The 15,818-nt window shown below is 39.7% G+C and overlaps 1 protein-coding gene across 1 annotated transcript in view; it reads left to right on the top strand.

The window, feature by feature from the left end:
- The first annotated feature begins 221 nt into the window (after positions 1-221).
- AMPH (amphiphysin) overlaps positions 222-15,818 on the top strand; it is a 100,212-nt gene continuing 84,615 nt past the window's right edge. Inside the window, exon 1 of the mRNA XM_009880924.1 lies at positions 222-374. Within this exon, the coding sequence (XP_009879226.1) occupies positions 222-374 (153 nt within the window). The remainder of the gene's footprint in view (positions 375-15,818) is intronic.

Here is a 15,818-nt window from a genome sequence, read left to right as displayed (position 1 = left end):
TTAGAGGGGACAGGGTGAGCAGAACCAAGGAGGACATCTGTATAAAGAGAGGATTGTTTGATGCAAACGCTTCTGATATGAAGCAGGTAGACAAGACAGACTCTGGCTGATGTCTCCAACATCACGCTAACTTGGCCCTGCTGCTGTCACTGCTTAATGAAATAGACAATGCGTTTGACTTCAGACTGGTGCAGGTTTCCCAAGGCAGAACAGAGGACGGGATGATAATCCACAGTAATCCAGCAAACAGAACCAACAAGCTAAAGATCAGTAAAAATGAATCTAAGCGAACAGTAAGAGGCCAGTCCAAGGAAGGAGAACTTCACTTTGGCATGATCAGAGCTAGTGGAGAAATGTTGATGAAAATGCAAAAGGTAAATTACTCAAGCCAGAGATGTTACAATCTCAGCTGGTGTCCGTTGTATAGCTTTGGGCAACAATTCCTTGAAAAATATATAAAAGATGTACACAGAGGTTTAGGGAGAAAAAAGACACATAATAGGGGATTTGAGGAAACTGAGTTTTTTAATCTAGAACAGAAAACATTAAGTGCAGATATGATACTCTTCTCTTGTGTGAAACTACTTGCTTTTGCTTACCTTTAAAGATGATAGTGATCAACTATCTTCTCTGTCAACTGTCTGTAGGACAACTTGCAAACAGCTTAATGTGAAGAAAGAAAGATTTAGGCTGCTTATTAGGAAAAATGTTGTCTTTAATGATAATAAAGCACTAAAATTGGCTATCAAGTAACGGAATCTATTGTGTTGTATTTTATTTACTTGTGTTTTATAGAACAGGTCTGACCAACATGTGTCAGAGTTGGTGTAGATAAGTGTACCCTGTTTCAGAGCAGGAGTGTGGAAAAATGATGTCTTGAGGTCTATTACTCTTTATAATTCTGAGGTATAAATTAATCTCTATCTAACTGATGGGAGAAGTCAAAAGGCAGTAAGGGTAATTTAAACATAAGTCTTTTCACAGCTTTATGCTATTTAATTTAGAGGACCAAACATTTCGTATGGCCTGTCAAGATGGATCAAGCTCCCGTATAGGAAGGTAGGCGAGAACCTCTTTCAAAGTGACTCTCACTAAAGGCTTGAACCTACTAAATGGTATTGAGGATAAAAAAAATACATTAGCTGTAAATCTGATACTTCATACTTGCCAAGGGTAATCAAATCAGTGTGGAGTACTTACAAGAGGGATGGCAGGTGTCCTTGGACACTCTGCCTCAACTCAGAAGATTTGGGAAGTGGGTCTCTTGGACACTCTGCCTCAACTCAGAAGAAGATTTGGGAAGTGGGTCAAAGGCTTTGAATTCTGTATGTGATTGTATCTTTTTACATAGGAGAATAATTTTTAGTTATTTAAGTATTTTTCTTGCTGTCTTATGTAGATCTTGTTCTTTACTTGAAATACCAGTATTCACTGTTGGGAAAGCAGTTGTGGGGCCAAGTCATACTTTAGGACAGATGTGCTCTGGCAGCTTGCTGCTTTATTTTCTTCAAAGCAGCATAGCTGCAAACGCGGAGCCACCTAGATGACATGAAACAAAAGTGAGGTACATATTGCTGGTTATGATGTACGAAAGTTTCATTAAAACACAGATAGTTTTCCCTGAGAAGGCAAAATTGTCTGAAAATCTGCATTTGGCAAAGCAGGGAGACAAGCAAAGTAATATCATTAGAGTAAAAATAACCATTTAGGGGATTTCAGGCACAGATGCGTTCCATCATAATCCCACGGATGATAGCCTTGTACCAGTGGCTCCTCAGCTCTGCACCTACGTCAAATGTTTATATTTAGAGACAGAAGAGAACTTTATGAAAGGAATGATGGTTTTTGTTTCTTGAGATAACTGTTATAAAATAAAATTACATACTAATTATTGCCTAATAGCAATACTATTAATACTACTAGTGTATGATGTGGCAATAATGAAGCCTGAAGAAGTGAGTGCCCCTCATGCTGGTGGGATCAAAGTTCATAGTGAGCTTCTAATGCATGTAGAAACTTAACATTGGTGAAGCTGTTGGACACGTAGGGTCTCATGATCACCAGAAATACTGAAGCCTGATTTCCAATGGGTTTGTGTCTCTTTTTCCAGTTGGTCTGTGTTGTGATTCAAAGATGGATTTTGTGAAAGTTCAGCCTACAGGAAAACCTGCAGTTGCACCACCCAGGACTCCACAGAGTCCTCACAGGGAAAATACCTTGACTGAGAAAGGAATTTGTCTATTGTTTGAAGCATGATTTGATATTAAGGCATTGAAAACAATGCTTTATTATGTGTTGATTTTCTGCTGTCCCTTTCTAAGAAGCACACTTGTACGTGCTCTTTACTCCAGTAGCAGCACTGTAAAGCTTGTGTCTTCTGTCATCTGAAATAATCATAATCTGATAATGAGTTTGGAAATACATTCCTTTTATAAGGATTTCTGGTGATTGTGCTTTCTCAGAAGTTTTCTGGTTTTCTGCTGGAAGCAATTTTTAAACCAGAACAAAAATTACAGACCTGTCCTCCCTGAAGTTTGGCATCTTGACTGTATGCTTTTTAGGGGCTTATTTGGTGTGTCTGAAGAGAGCTCTGTGTCTGTTCAACTCATGGGAACTCTTTTCTAGATTGTCATTTATTTAAGAGCTTACATGTAAAATTTCACCATCGCACAACTTTAAGATTTTGGTCTGTAAGTTGTGGCTGACTTGAAGGGTATCTATATAAGGACTGAATTCCCTAAGATGCTCTTAAATAGGAAGAAATTAAATCTCAATATAAAGCTGAAGTAAGATTGGAATTCATCCCAAAATATGAACAGTTGTGTGTATTTGATGTATTTAAAATGCAAACTAGAGCAACTCCCTTGCTAATAGTCGGGGGATTGCTGTATTTTTTTTGTCATGGTTTGCTAATGAAGGTCTGTGCTAGAACATGACAAGTTGCAAAAGCCAGTCTATAAATATTTATCCTGCATAGTCTTGAATCTGAATGCTGACATGAACTTGTTTATGAACGAGATTAAATTTTTGCTGCTTTTAGGTAAGATATGAGCCATTGGAATCATCAATGCCTGCAGGGAAACCTTATTAAACGTTTTTTAAGTTCTTTGACTTTTGCTGAGCTGACAGTCTTTCCTGCTTTAGCTGGAATGCTCCTTCCTGCTAGAGCAGATTTGTGAGCATCCGCAGGGAGAATGTAGCTTCCCCTGCTACAGTCCTTGGGAGGGGAGAGGGATGAAACAATAACATAAAGTACCTTAAATGACAGGGTATCTCTGCCATTTAGGGACAGACTGTAATAACATTTACTTCTCCCTAAATTTTGCTCTGTTAGCAATATTAATGTCTCTCACTACTTGTCACCGTGCAAAACTTGAGAACATGTCACGCAACTTGATCTGTTGTGACACGGTGTGATAATGATGTCAAGATTTGAGTTTTAGGATGTCTTTAGGGGAGGGGGGGGGGAGAGGGATGGGGATCCAAATGGAAATTTCCGACCTTAGGATGTCATATGCTAGAAGTGCTTTCTTCAGTTACACACCAGCCTGGGTAGTTTGCAGGTGGCACACACTTTGTTTTCCTTTTCACAGAGCAGTGCGGCACTGCTAATGGCGGGCTGTTTGAAGTATCTGGACTGTGAGTGAGATTCTAACTATGGATCCGTTACAAGGAGAAAAGGCCTTATTCAAACCTGGTATCATCTTGCCCTGCTCTGATAGTCCTTTGGAGACTGCGGGAGGCACCAGGTTTGGTGGCGTATCTGTGAGCTGCTCCCAGGATAAGGCTCTACTTCAAAGGCACAATGCAGCCCTTAATTATTTATTTTGAGCATGAATTATTTCTTGACTTGAACGCTATTGTCTTCTGCCAAGGCTGGAACGACTTAATGTGTTGATTGCTCACAGTTTTGCTCTCAAGCCTTGATTGTGATGTCTGAATCCAGGGAACATATTTTAATTTTGATGAGTGTGTAACTTCCAGAGAGCAGTGTGTGGGCATCAGGAACAGGATGCACCTAAATGCATAAGCTATAGACACAGCCAGCTGAGTGAGACATTTATTGAGCAAATACTCCCTTTGTTGTAAAGACCGTGAAACAAGCTGAGGAAAACTGTGTGATGGGTTACAAAATATATGCTTGTATTGAGTCTCACATTGCTCTGACGTACCTATGCCACTTCATTAAACTACAGTGGAGTGACGTGATTACAGGGGACCAGCCTAGCCAGGTGATGGCCCCATGTTGAAAATTGCTAAATGGCTGTGATCTCCACTAGAAAAAGTGGTCAAGGCATTAAACTAACGTGTTTTTCCCAGTACCAGCCTGCTGAAGGACCAGGCATGCTCGCTTGCTGACCCCAGTATGGTCTTCTTAACTCATGCCCCCTACAAATGAGGTGCGTTTCCCAGATCCCTGTTATTCATAAGGAACTGCTACCATTCCTGTAATCCTGTTGACCTCCTCCTGAATGGGAAAAGAGATTGAATAAAAATGCCATGATAGAAATCCGGTGGAAGTAGTAAACATAATTGGAAGAATTATGTGTTGAGCAATGGTTTGTGTAGAAACACTGTGACTCTTATGTTACTGTGAGGTGAAATATAATCAGAAGTGTTAATTTACACTGTAGATTACAGTACATGCTGCTTTCTCCCCCGGCTTCTTTTTAACATCAAAGGGAGTGAGTCAAACTGAAAGAGCTCATCTGACTGAAATTTTGAATCTTGTAATCTTGAGACAACTATCTATATGGATGATTTCTAATGAAGATTCATTTGCTAGTAGTTTGAAGAGTATTGTATGCCTCTCTTCAAATTTCCAGGTCTTTACTGATTTGATTAATCTGACTTTTCTTCCTATTTTTAACCAAAAATATTCAGATTTCAATAGAAAATAAGAAGGTGGGATGCATTGTAAGATACAGATACACACTCTTGTGTCAGCGCTGAGCCTCCAGTGAGTGCTGACTGGGGTCTCTGGCTCTACCTGGGGTACTTTGGCTCTATCCTGTGCCTGAAATCAGGGGTGTAACACACCAAGACTAGAGCTGGTGGAGACAGAAGAGGAGAGTGTCACCTTCTTTGCTATCCTTGTGTCATGCTCTTTCTCCACCTGGTATCATGAAATTCAAGTATCTGGCACCTCGCCATCAGTATTTTTCCAGGAGCTTAAAAACATCCAAGGTTCTGCATGTGTTGAAGCTTCCCTAGTAGGTCTATGGCTGGAAATACAATTTTTGAAACTGTATTCATGTGATTTCATGTCAGCCTCTGTTCAATACCCTCATGCTTACTGCTTTCCAGAAGACCTGGTGGTCCAAGGTGGCCCCTGGTGATATGTATGTGCCAAACACTGGAGTCCAAGTGTGTTGTTTCGGGAAAGCCTTCCTAATACCTGCTTGGGATTGCAATTCAATTTGTTTGTTTGTTTTCCTTAAGGCCTTTGACACATTGTTCGGTGGGTTTTAATTTAAAGCAGTGATTTTAGCTCAAGGCTTCTATTGAGGAAGCACCTGCACTGGGAGAGCAAGTGAACATTTGGGTGCAGGTGCTCTGTGCTGTGCAGCATCCCGCGGTGGTGTGCAGCATCCCGCGGTGGTATCCAGCTCCCTGAGCAAGTGTGTGGGCACCTGCAGCGCTGTGGGGATGAGACCAGCCCCCACAGGAGCCCCCATCTTTCAACCCTCCCTCGACATCTCTTGTCTTGCTTTTCCAAGGGCTCTGAAGCAGTGCAATGATCAGAATGGTCCTTGCACTCATTTTTAAGAGCTAGCTCCCACAAGTCGTCAGTAGTTTTCGGAGTTTCAGGTCTCTTGGTTTGCTGAAATACTTTTGCATGGCTCTGCATCACATTTGGTAGGTGCACACTTCTTACGTGGAGGGAACATGCTATTAGGTGAATAAGAAAACTCAAACTGAATGTCGTCTTTTTGAGCAATTCTTGAAATTCATAGCTGAAAGATCAGAGTGGAGTTACACAGCTGCTGGTATATTCTGGTTAGTGTAATCCTTGACTGCTGAAAAAAGGCTTAAATTTTTACAGTATAGGCTCACATCCTCTATAAATTCCCCGAGAGCAAAACTATTATCTGAAAGTATCTAAATTTGAGTCATGGATCTGATTGTCTTCCCTACCCTCTCTTCCACACTGCCTCAAAGCTTCAGACTCCAATCTTCACTGCTCTGAGAGACACTCCTCTCGCCTTCCTGTGTTCATAGAATCATAGAATGCTTTAGGTTGGAAAGGACCTTGAAGATCATCGAGTTCCAACCCCCCTGCCATGGGCAGGGACCCTGTTGAATAGCTTTTTTCTTAAAGTTTGCCTTACGCGAAGGAAGAAAACATGTCAAGGAACTGTATGTGCATTCCTCAGAAAAGATTGATCACTTATACCCTAAATGTAGTTATATGTAAAATGATTATTAAAGTATAGTCTATGAAAGGCTAATACATAGATGAACTATTCACATTACCAACAAACAGCAGTATTTTTATATTCTGTTTTAAATAAGTTTAGACGTTTTTCTGTGTTTACTTTAGGTTGCGGTTATATTTAAAGAAATAAATGCTTCTTGAGGACCAATTTAGCCTACTTAATGGCGAGATAGTAAAGTGTTGAGATAAACAAGGAGAACCAAGATAAGTTAATTGGAGCATTTTTTATTTATTATGAGTTACTTTTTTCCGAGCTGCTACTGACTGATTTGTACGCTGCTAATAAGCAGTTCATGTGATTTACTAGCAATTAGTGCTTCATAACTTGTTAATGAAGAGTAGGAGCTGCATGTTGCTACCGAGGATTTGAAAGCGGGATGAACAGCCAGCCTTGATCATTCTGAGATACGAGTTCACATAAAGAGCCTCAAGACCTGATTTTATTTATTCATCATTCCATCTTCAAATGATGGAGAAACAAAAAGGAATGGTGCAGGAAATGAAAAATAATGCAAATAAATTCTTTGATTAAAGTTTTCACCAGAGTTTGTAATGCAATTTCCAGATCAGGCAGTTGTTACCGTTATTTGCTGCTGTTAGGAATATTGTGTACTGATTGCTGTTGGGGGGATGGATGCTGAAGCCCTTTTCTTTTATAGTTGTCTTTGTGGTCCTACCTGAAAATCTGTTGGTTGTTCAACCATATGGCAAGAGATGCACAGCAAGAAAAGCACGAAACCAGGATCTTCCTCCTAAAAGTTAACAAGATCAAAGAGTAGCAGGCTGTTCCTGCAAAAATCCAAGCCTCCTGTGATTTATTCCCAGGAGCGGCCTTTCAAATATGAAGCTGTTTACCTCTGTTGCTTAAATATGGGTGTGATTTCCAGTCCTAAGAGACTGCCTAGCACTTGTGTGACTGCCCAGGGAGGTCTTTGGGTAGCTGGAGGTGATGATACCAAAGCGTGAGCAGACGTCTGATTAGAGCTGAAAAAATTACTCTTGCAGAAATAATACATATTTCTGAATTTATTCTGATTTTCTTTTTATTTTATTTTATTTTATGCTTTTGAACACATTGCGATTTCTTAAAGTTAGTTATTGCTCTAGTGCACTTTTGAAATAGCTCTTCAATTGTTTTTCCTTTGGGTTTGCTAACCTCCAGATTGAATTTCTCTTAATTGTTGTATTCTGTGGTTACTCACTACCTTATCTATACATAGGCTGTATTTTTTTAAGAACTGATTAAAAAAATAATAATAGTTGAACTAGCCATGCAGGTATTTTTTATCATTATAATGGAGTTTAACTAAATTATTAGTACAAAATGAAAATATACTTGACTTAAACTGGAAAGAGAAGCTCATTGACCTGCATGTGTAGCTAAGAGCTAAAAAATTATGTGTCTGGTCATGAGCAACGCTTCTGTTTAATTGAAGCACTGGATCTTAGAGGCTGTTCCAAGGTAGGTTGTGCAGTGAGGTTTTCAGTCGGAGGTCAAGAGCACCTATCCTATACGAAAAGGTGATTACAAAAATGGTGAGGAGAAAACGAGTTGAGGAGAAAACATCTTGAGAGAGAAAGGAATGAGTTGCACTAAGGACAGAGGCAAGAAACTGGAAATCTCAGAGATCCTGATACAGAATAAAAGGGAAAACCAAAAGGAAATGTTTGAAAGAAAACCGATGGTGATCGTGGAGCTTGTGGGTGAAGAGAAAGGGGCAGAGAGCAGAGCTGCGCATCACTTGCGCATCACTGATTACTGTCTGCACACGTTTAATTTGGAGGGGTAGCAGTTGTTTTCTCTCAGAAATGCTGATTTAGTTGTGTTGTTTCCTCACATGATATACCTCGGGGGCTTGATGCAGTGTTTCACTCTTGCACAGGAATGTTTATAAGAGAAAATCCTGATGTAACTTCATATGCTAATTGTTTGATGGGATTTTTAACACACGAAGCCATGATTCACAGAATCAATTTGATTGTGGGTTGTACTGTTAATGGTGCCTCGAAAGATCGTTTTCTGAGTTAGCGAAGGTTACTTAGCTAAAACCCCCAGTTATTATTTCCTTAAACCTGTTATAACACAGAAAGCCGCAATACATTTCCCAAGGGTTTTTTTTCTGTCTTGGTAAAGTTGCCTCTATGTTTATGGTTGCTAGTTCTTTCTTTAAGTGCTTTTATTGCTAACATTCAACCAAATTTGTAACTAAGTGTGCCTGTGAGGGAAATAAAATACAGTGCAGTGATACCAAAGCTATGTGTCCGAGAGAGCCATGTTAGGGTGCCCACCAGAGCTGAGGAAGGGTTTCATTAGCCAAGATGGAGCTGCTACTCTAGCAAAGCCAGGCACCCCCCCCAGCCTGGTGTCTCTGCACACCCCTACACTTATGCTTTTTGTAAGCCATCTGGTATTCATTTAGCTGTCGTATCTGCCTCCTTCCTTTGCTGTAACAGCTTCCAAATCCTTTAAGTCAAACAACTTTAGACATTTAACAGCAGGATAATTAAAATATCAAATTATAAGATATTAAAAAAAAAATTGACGTCTTTTCTGGATTGTAATTTTCTGCAGCAATCTGGTCTTTCCAATAGCAGAAATGAGTTTGTTCTTGGTTTTTTTTTTTTCTTTTAATATAAGAAAACCAAGGGCTCAGTTACTGGGTGAGTATAAATTGAATACTGCGTATTGCTAACAGTACAGCCAGTACATTTTTTCAGGCAGAAGATACTCCATGTTCTTGCCAAAAGTCAGTGTAAATATTCCACCCCCATGGGTCACTGGTATGCCCATGTGCATGGAGGCTCTGAATACGTGTCTGTCTTGGTCCTCCCCTGTGCTGTATTAAATAAAACTAAGGAGCAGGTAACCTTCAGCGAGGGCTTCCAGCTAAGCTCAGCTGCTCATAAATTTTCTCTCTGGCTGCATCCTCCTTCCCACAGCTTCCTCAAGCGGTGACAGTGAGTGTGTATTTCCATTCCCATGCTCAGCCTTTTCCTGAGCTGGCAGCGACGGGGCTCACCTTGCCCAGGGACGCGGTGAGTCAGCAGAACAGCTCGGCGCAGAGAAACTCAGCCACAGCAGCAGACCCTAGATGAGCGTGGTTGTGAAAAATGTTTGTTTACAAAAAGCCTCCCCCCCCCCCCCCAAAGAAGAAGGAAAAACAACTGAACAGATGCTTTCCACATAATTTCTTTTCCAAGAGTACATTTTTCTTACAGAAGAGACAGCATCTTCCTGCCAGAGACTGTATTATCATCTGGGAAGCATTTATCTGATCTCTAAGGAAAAGATTAAGAAAATGAAGATACACTGTTCTGATACCAGCTCAACCACTACAGAAATATCAGAGGGGATCCTTCTAATCTGATAACTGCAAACAAGGTCATGTAAATTATCCAATAAAACTTGAGAACACATAATAGAGGTTTTATTGTACACCCAGATGAGCTTTCAGTTTTTCAGTAACATTCTTCCGTATCTATTTTTTCCCCTCTACATGTGGAAAACGTGTAAATTTGGGAGAGTCTGGAGAAGAAATTCTAGAAGTGGCACAGTTGTTCACCATACTTCTCAAGGGTAAAGTGTCTCAATTTACAATTTAAAAGACAAAACAAAACAAAAACCACAAAAGCTTTCCTGGTCTGGTATCTTGGCATACACAACCCAAAATGTAGGAATCAAGTTCTTGCTGTCATACTCATTGGTGATAAAATAGACTTTTCAACCAGAATTTCTTTCTCAAAGTCTGTAGGTGATTTTAATGTCAACTACAATCCAGTTCTCTATTGGTACAGCAATTCTATCAAAATGAAGTATAATAATTGTATTTTAAAGGCCAACATTAGACACGCTTCTTGAAAGGCTTTGGAAATTGTTCTGCTAAGTAAGGAGGTATTTTTATATAATGGGTTTTAATCACGCAGGAGCTGCACCTCTTGAATAAAAGGTCAATGTAAGCAGAAGTGGACTTCAAAAGGGCAAACCTTGTAGATAGACAAAAAATAATAATTTCCATCTTTGAGTAGGGGAATTCTGATTCTCCTTCATTATGGATTCTTGCTCAGTTTCTTGTGTAGATTACTAAACTGTATGGAAGCCGTTGACTTGAGCAGATTAGTTGTTCTGAAAAGAATTTCATCCCTGAATTGCTCATCTCTCACCTCAAATTCCCATTAAAATTTGGAGATGTCAATGTAACGGCCTCTGTGCAGTGTACAAAGATTGGACTCCCTGAATCCCACAGAAGAAGATTAAAACCCACAGCCATGAAGCAGTGTGGGTTGGGACTGCAGGGCAGCACCATGTCCATCATGTCTCTTTCACTTAATGAAAATTGTTCAATCCTTGTGCTTCAGAGACAGGGAGAACTTTTCTTTGCCTGTGATTTGCTTGAGCTGTGACAGCATATTTATATTTGATCTATGGTACGCTATAGTACTTCACAAAAAGAGAAAGGAGGAATTCTGGCTGCAAAAGGAGATCTAGGACCTGACAGCTGGGCAGAAATCTCAGCACCATCAGCGTAAGAGGGGTAAGCAAGAGGTTCTGCTGCCCCGTCCCTTGCAGCACGTAGTATACAACACTTTCTCCCGACATGGACCCTATCTACTATCCTGAGGAATATGTATTTTCTTGAAGTTAGGCCAGGTACAAAGTGGCAACTCTGGAGTTGAATACTCATTACCTTTCAGATCACAGCTATCGCTAAGGCTCTTCAGCTATTTGAAAGCTGTATATAAGTGTCTAAATTTGTGATTTGGAATGATGCAGTGCGGAGGGAAGTTTCTCAAATAGTAGTTTTGTTGAAGGAAGTATTTAGAATGGCCCTGTTGGATTCAGATTAACCCTTGTTAAAAATCTGCGCTCACAAAGTATTATAAACTTTTTTCATGCCTGGTTATCTACAGCAAGTCTTACTGCAATATGTTCTGAATTGAAACTGGTAGAAAAATCCTTTTGAGGGTAAGCTATTTCATGACATAGGAAACTGGCAAAAGATGTTACAGCTTTTGGACACGCTAAAGGGTTCCAGCTTATCCAAAGATGATTTTTTTCTGTTCATAATGAGACATTGAGATACCTTGCCGTTTAATTTCTAAATATTTTTTAATAAAACTCAACTCAAGGGTAATTGAACCGTGGCCATATGAGTGTCTCATTATCTTTCAGTCCTCATGTCTTTCTGTTGGCATCTTTACTCTATTGGCATCTTTTTGGAATGTAAAATCTGCTCATAGGAGAAATAACTGCATTGAAATTAACTGGCAGTGATTGCATGGTGGTTTGGGTAGAAATTACATTTCTTAGGTTTATGGGTAAAATGCTGCAAAGGTAAAGCCATACATTTTATGACATGTTATGGAAAACAAATTGCATTCCTCTTTTACTTGTGTAGTAATCCCTCCAGTACTTCCTGGGCTTTCTATCCTGTACAAGGTAACAGGGTAAATTTCCCTGTGGCTACTTCAAATTCTTCTCGAAGTTATCCTGGCAGCAGAGTTAGATGGTGCATTCTTCATCTCTTTGATTACTTGATTGATTCCCTTCTGATATTCCTTTAATTTAATAGCAATGGCTTTCCAAGTTGTCCTAACTGGGAGGTGAAGAGTCCTCTGTATGCCTAAAAAATAGGTTTGCTGTTTGTTTTCTTTTCTTTTCAATTTAAACAATATCCCTTTGAGATTTTTCCTGCTTTTTTGTTCTTTAATAGAATGGACAAGACTCACTTCTATATCAAGAAGAGAACTCCTAAGCGTAAAATAGTGTTGAACATGCACAGCGTAATGGCAAGGGGAGATGTGGGAGTGATGGGAAAATCTGCTCTGAGCAGAGACTAGCAAATTTCCTAGGGTTTATTCACCATATCCATGAATATGCCCAGGACTTTCCAACTGCTCCTGACCAGCACAGGCTGGGAGGTAGGACAGCACAAGAGCTGTTTCTCTCCAGAAGGAGCCCTTCGGGGAACAGAGCTCAGGCTGAGCCTGAGACATGTAATTTAGTCCAGGTGCTCTGGGTGTTGTGTATTTCATAACCCAAATAAACTAAAAATACCAGGATCTATCTTTATTTATTAAAATTTTTTTATTGCTCACACGCATCGCATTCAAAGTGCAAATTCCTGTGGTATTGCAAAATCTCACTGTGACTCCTCATATATTTGAGGCTGCATAATGCTATCTAGAGTGAAAGGTCCTGCATCCTGCATTAAATTGTTCTCATCTCCATGCTTCTTTTCTCACAGTGTTTCTCGATGAATGTGATTTACTTGCAGTGATTTTTATGCAGTTGCACAGTCATGCGTTCTTCATTTGTCTAAGAATTCTGCATTGAAGGAGGAAGGAAAGGGGAAAAAAAAAGAAAAGAAGGGAAAAAAGAAAGGAATGTTAAAAAAAAGGAGGAAAAAAAGAAAAGGCAGCAGCTCTTGAGATCTCTTTTATATTTCTGGTCTGTTCTGATTCTTTCTATTGTTTCGGGCTATTAATAGTTGAGTGTGTGGGTGCTGTGATGAGGCAGTCCTGCTCAGCAGGGTGAGAGGGAGCGGGTAGGGATGGGAAGGTCGCTGGATGCTGTTATGCAAGGCTCTGAGCCCGCAGCGATCTGCGTGCGGCCAGGCTGACTCTGACTTACGCCATGTGAACGGGGAGCCCAGAGTGGTGCCCAGTGTTGCCTGCAGCAGCAACGTAATCTTTTAGTGAACCGTCGGAGTTTTCCCACTGTGTGGACAGCCTGGTGAATGTAGGGAGGTGGTCGTAAGAAAGCATAGCTTTTTGGGTGACTAAGCTTGACTCCTTTTAAGGTAACTGGTTTTGAGAAGGATACTGCTTTGAGCAGTATATGTCTGCTTGATTTCTGAACACCCAAGCTGCCTTCTCCCCAATCTTTCTCCAGGGGCGGAGAAATTCTTCTTCTGGCCTGTGAATTTTTAATAGATTTCATATGCTTTCCAATACTACTTTCATATGTTGATAATGAAAAACCTTCCTTGTCCATATTCATGGACAGTCTTGTATTGCTGTGGTAAAACTGTCTATTTTTTTCCTCACCCAAACATGACCCTGAAATCTCTGAAATGTTTATATTTAGACCAGTGTTGTAATCCATGCACAGTGATTTCCCCAGGAATCTGCCACTGTGACACTGAGAGAGATGTTCAGGCATTCACAGATGCATATTTATTCTGAAACAAAGTAGTACATAGCTGAAGGTTAGAACGAGAAATGCTGTACCAACATGGTACTCTGAATCTGAAAACCTTGCTTTAAATAGTGTCATCCTAATTTCAGAGCAGATTTAGAACCAATTAAGTTAATTATTGAAAGAGAAAGCAGAGGACTCGTATGTTGTAGCCTTGTTAATCACACTGACTTGCACTTAATCACAGAGTCTTACATTAATCACACAACTTTGCATTTATATTGTTTTATCGTCCGTGAGGACCGCAGTGTTTTATGCAGAAACCATTTCAGGCACTACTGAAATGCAGCTTCCTTGCGAAGGATGCAGCAAACGTCTCGCAGCCTGTAGCAGTGCCGAGGATGGCTGAGGGCAGGAAGAGAACACACCACCTGGGAAGCAAAGGAAAAAGTTAAGAAAGGTAGAACGTAACGACTTGAACAGTTTTATTCTTACTGCTGTGAAAAATATGCTGTGATCAATACCTGCGACTAACAAGGTTTAGCTTCGTTACTCTTATGAAAGTGTAGCATCTCTGATGGCCTCCTAGCAACCTGCTGAGGTGCTGGCATTAATTTACATTTGAGGAAGCAATGGCATCTACTGAATAACTGATATGATTTCTTGCAACATTCAAGATTTCCATTGTGGTTATCAATCTTGGTATATATCTAGAGCATAAAACTCAGCTCCCAAAGAAAAAAAAAAAGTATAAAAAGGCACACAGCTAAGAATAATAAATATGTCCTGTTATTATTTTGTGTATTACAAGCTTTTGATGTAGACCCCTTGTTCTTGATAAACAGAAGCATGTGAGCAACTTGGCAAGAGCTACCCTCAGAGGAGTAGCATAATTATTCAGGCAACCTTTCCTTTAGGTTGCATCTTTTGAACTTTCTTCGCCTTAATACTGCATCACAGTTTGGGAATACCTCACATAATCACCTGCCTTTATTTTCATCAGTTTACCTGCAGACCTACAGGAATCAAAGCAGTCAAGACCATCGCATGGACAAAATTAGCAAGAGTCACATTGAAATTATAGTGGAGGGAGCATAAACAGACCAGGAGTGCTGATATAAAAGTCGTGTCCTGAAGTTTTGTCACCCAGCGCGACATGAAGTCTAAAACAGGCATCAAATTTTAACGTGTGTTTGTAGTTTAGATGGCAACAGGATAGGTCGTAAGTCAATTCAAGGTTTCTATCTTCTAGCTCTGGGATCGTTATTAAGAATTAGGACATTGCATCTCAATAACAGCTGATTCCTTGAGTTTATAATGTGTATTAAATAAAGGTTTTCCTGCTTTATTTTACCACAGCATTCTAATTTATCAATGGAGTCAGAAGAGGTTTGTGTGTGGTACTTGATGATGTTACATTTCCTTAATGTCACGGTTTGGATTTCGGTACAAATGGAGTTCTTCACATTGTAAAAGGAAGTCTGGTAAACATGACAGATATAGACAGATTTAAAAAAAAAATGTTTTGCTTAATTTAGTATATTGACGAGCTCCTTATTAGTGGAATTTTTTTTAGAAATTATATATTTCAAGGATACTTGAAAGAGTAGTTTTAATAATTTAATTATTTATAATTAAATTATGCTATTTTAATATAATATTTTTCTTTAAACTATTTCATATCAGTTATAACATAAAGGATGAGTAAAAGTTAGTCTTCCATAGAATCTCTGAAAACAGGTGAACAGCATAATTATGGTTATATGATCCATGCTCATTTGTTATTTTTTTTTAATGCTTTTAAGAAAAGAAAAAAAAACAACAACAAAACTCCAAAATTAGACATTCCTGGAGTACATGAGATTTAAATGGGGCCATACCACCTATTTGTAGCAGAGGTGCTATGTAAGCTGGTGTTAATTTATGCCAGACCACCCAGATGTGCCCACCTGAAGGAGAGATTGGCCCCAAAACTCTCCCATCTGGGCTAAAATGTCACACAGTGCAATTGTTATTGTCTTTATCAGTTCCCTGGAGTCCAGGATACATGGGCTCGGTCTACATTTGCAAGGAAAGTGAACTGATAAGGATTTATCTCTAGATCGTAACAGTAGGTGTTGAGGACTTGGCATTCTACACGGTTCCAGGAGTTTAACTTGGATTAACTCTTGTACCACGGATTGAATGCCTGTTTGAGGCTGGAGTGTATTGGAGAGTATATATACAGGTAGGGGGGTGTGT

This window comes from Charadrius vociferus, unplaced genomic scaffold, assembly GCF_000708025.1.
Source record: "Charadrius vociferus isolate BGI_N301 unplaced genomic scaffold, ASM70802v2 scaffold453, whole genome shotgun sequence".
Classification (NCBI taxonomy): Eukaryota; Metazoa; Chordata; class Aves; order Charadriiformes; family Charadriidae; genus Charadrius; species Charadrius vociferus.
This window is presented reverse-complemented; position numbering and strand designations above follow the sequence as displayed.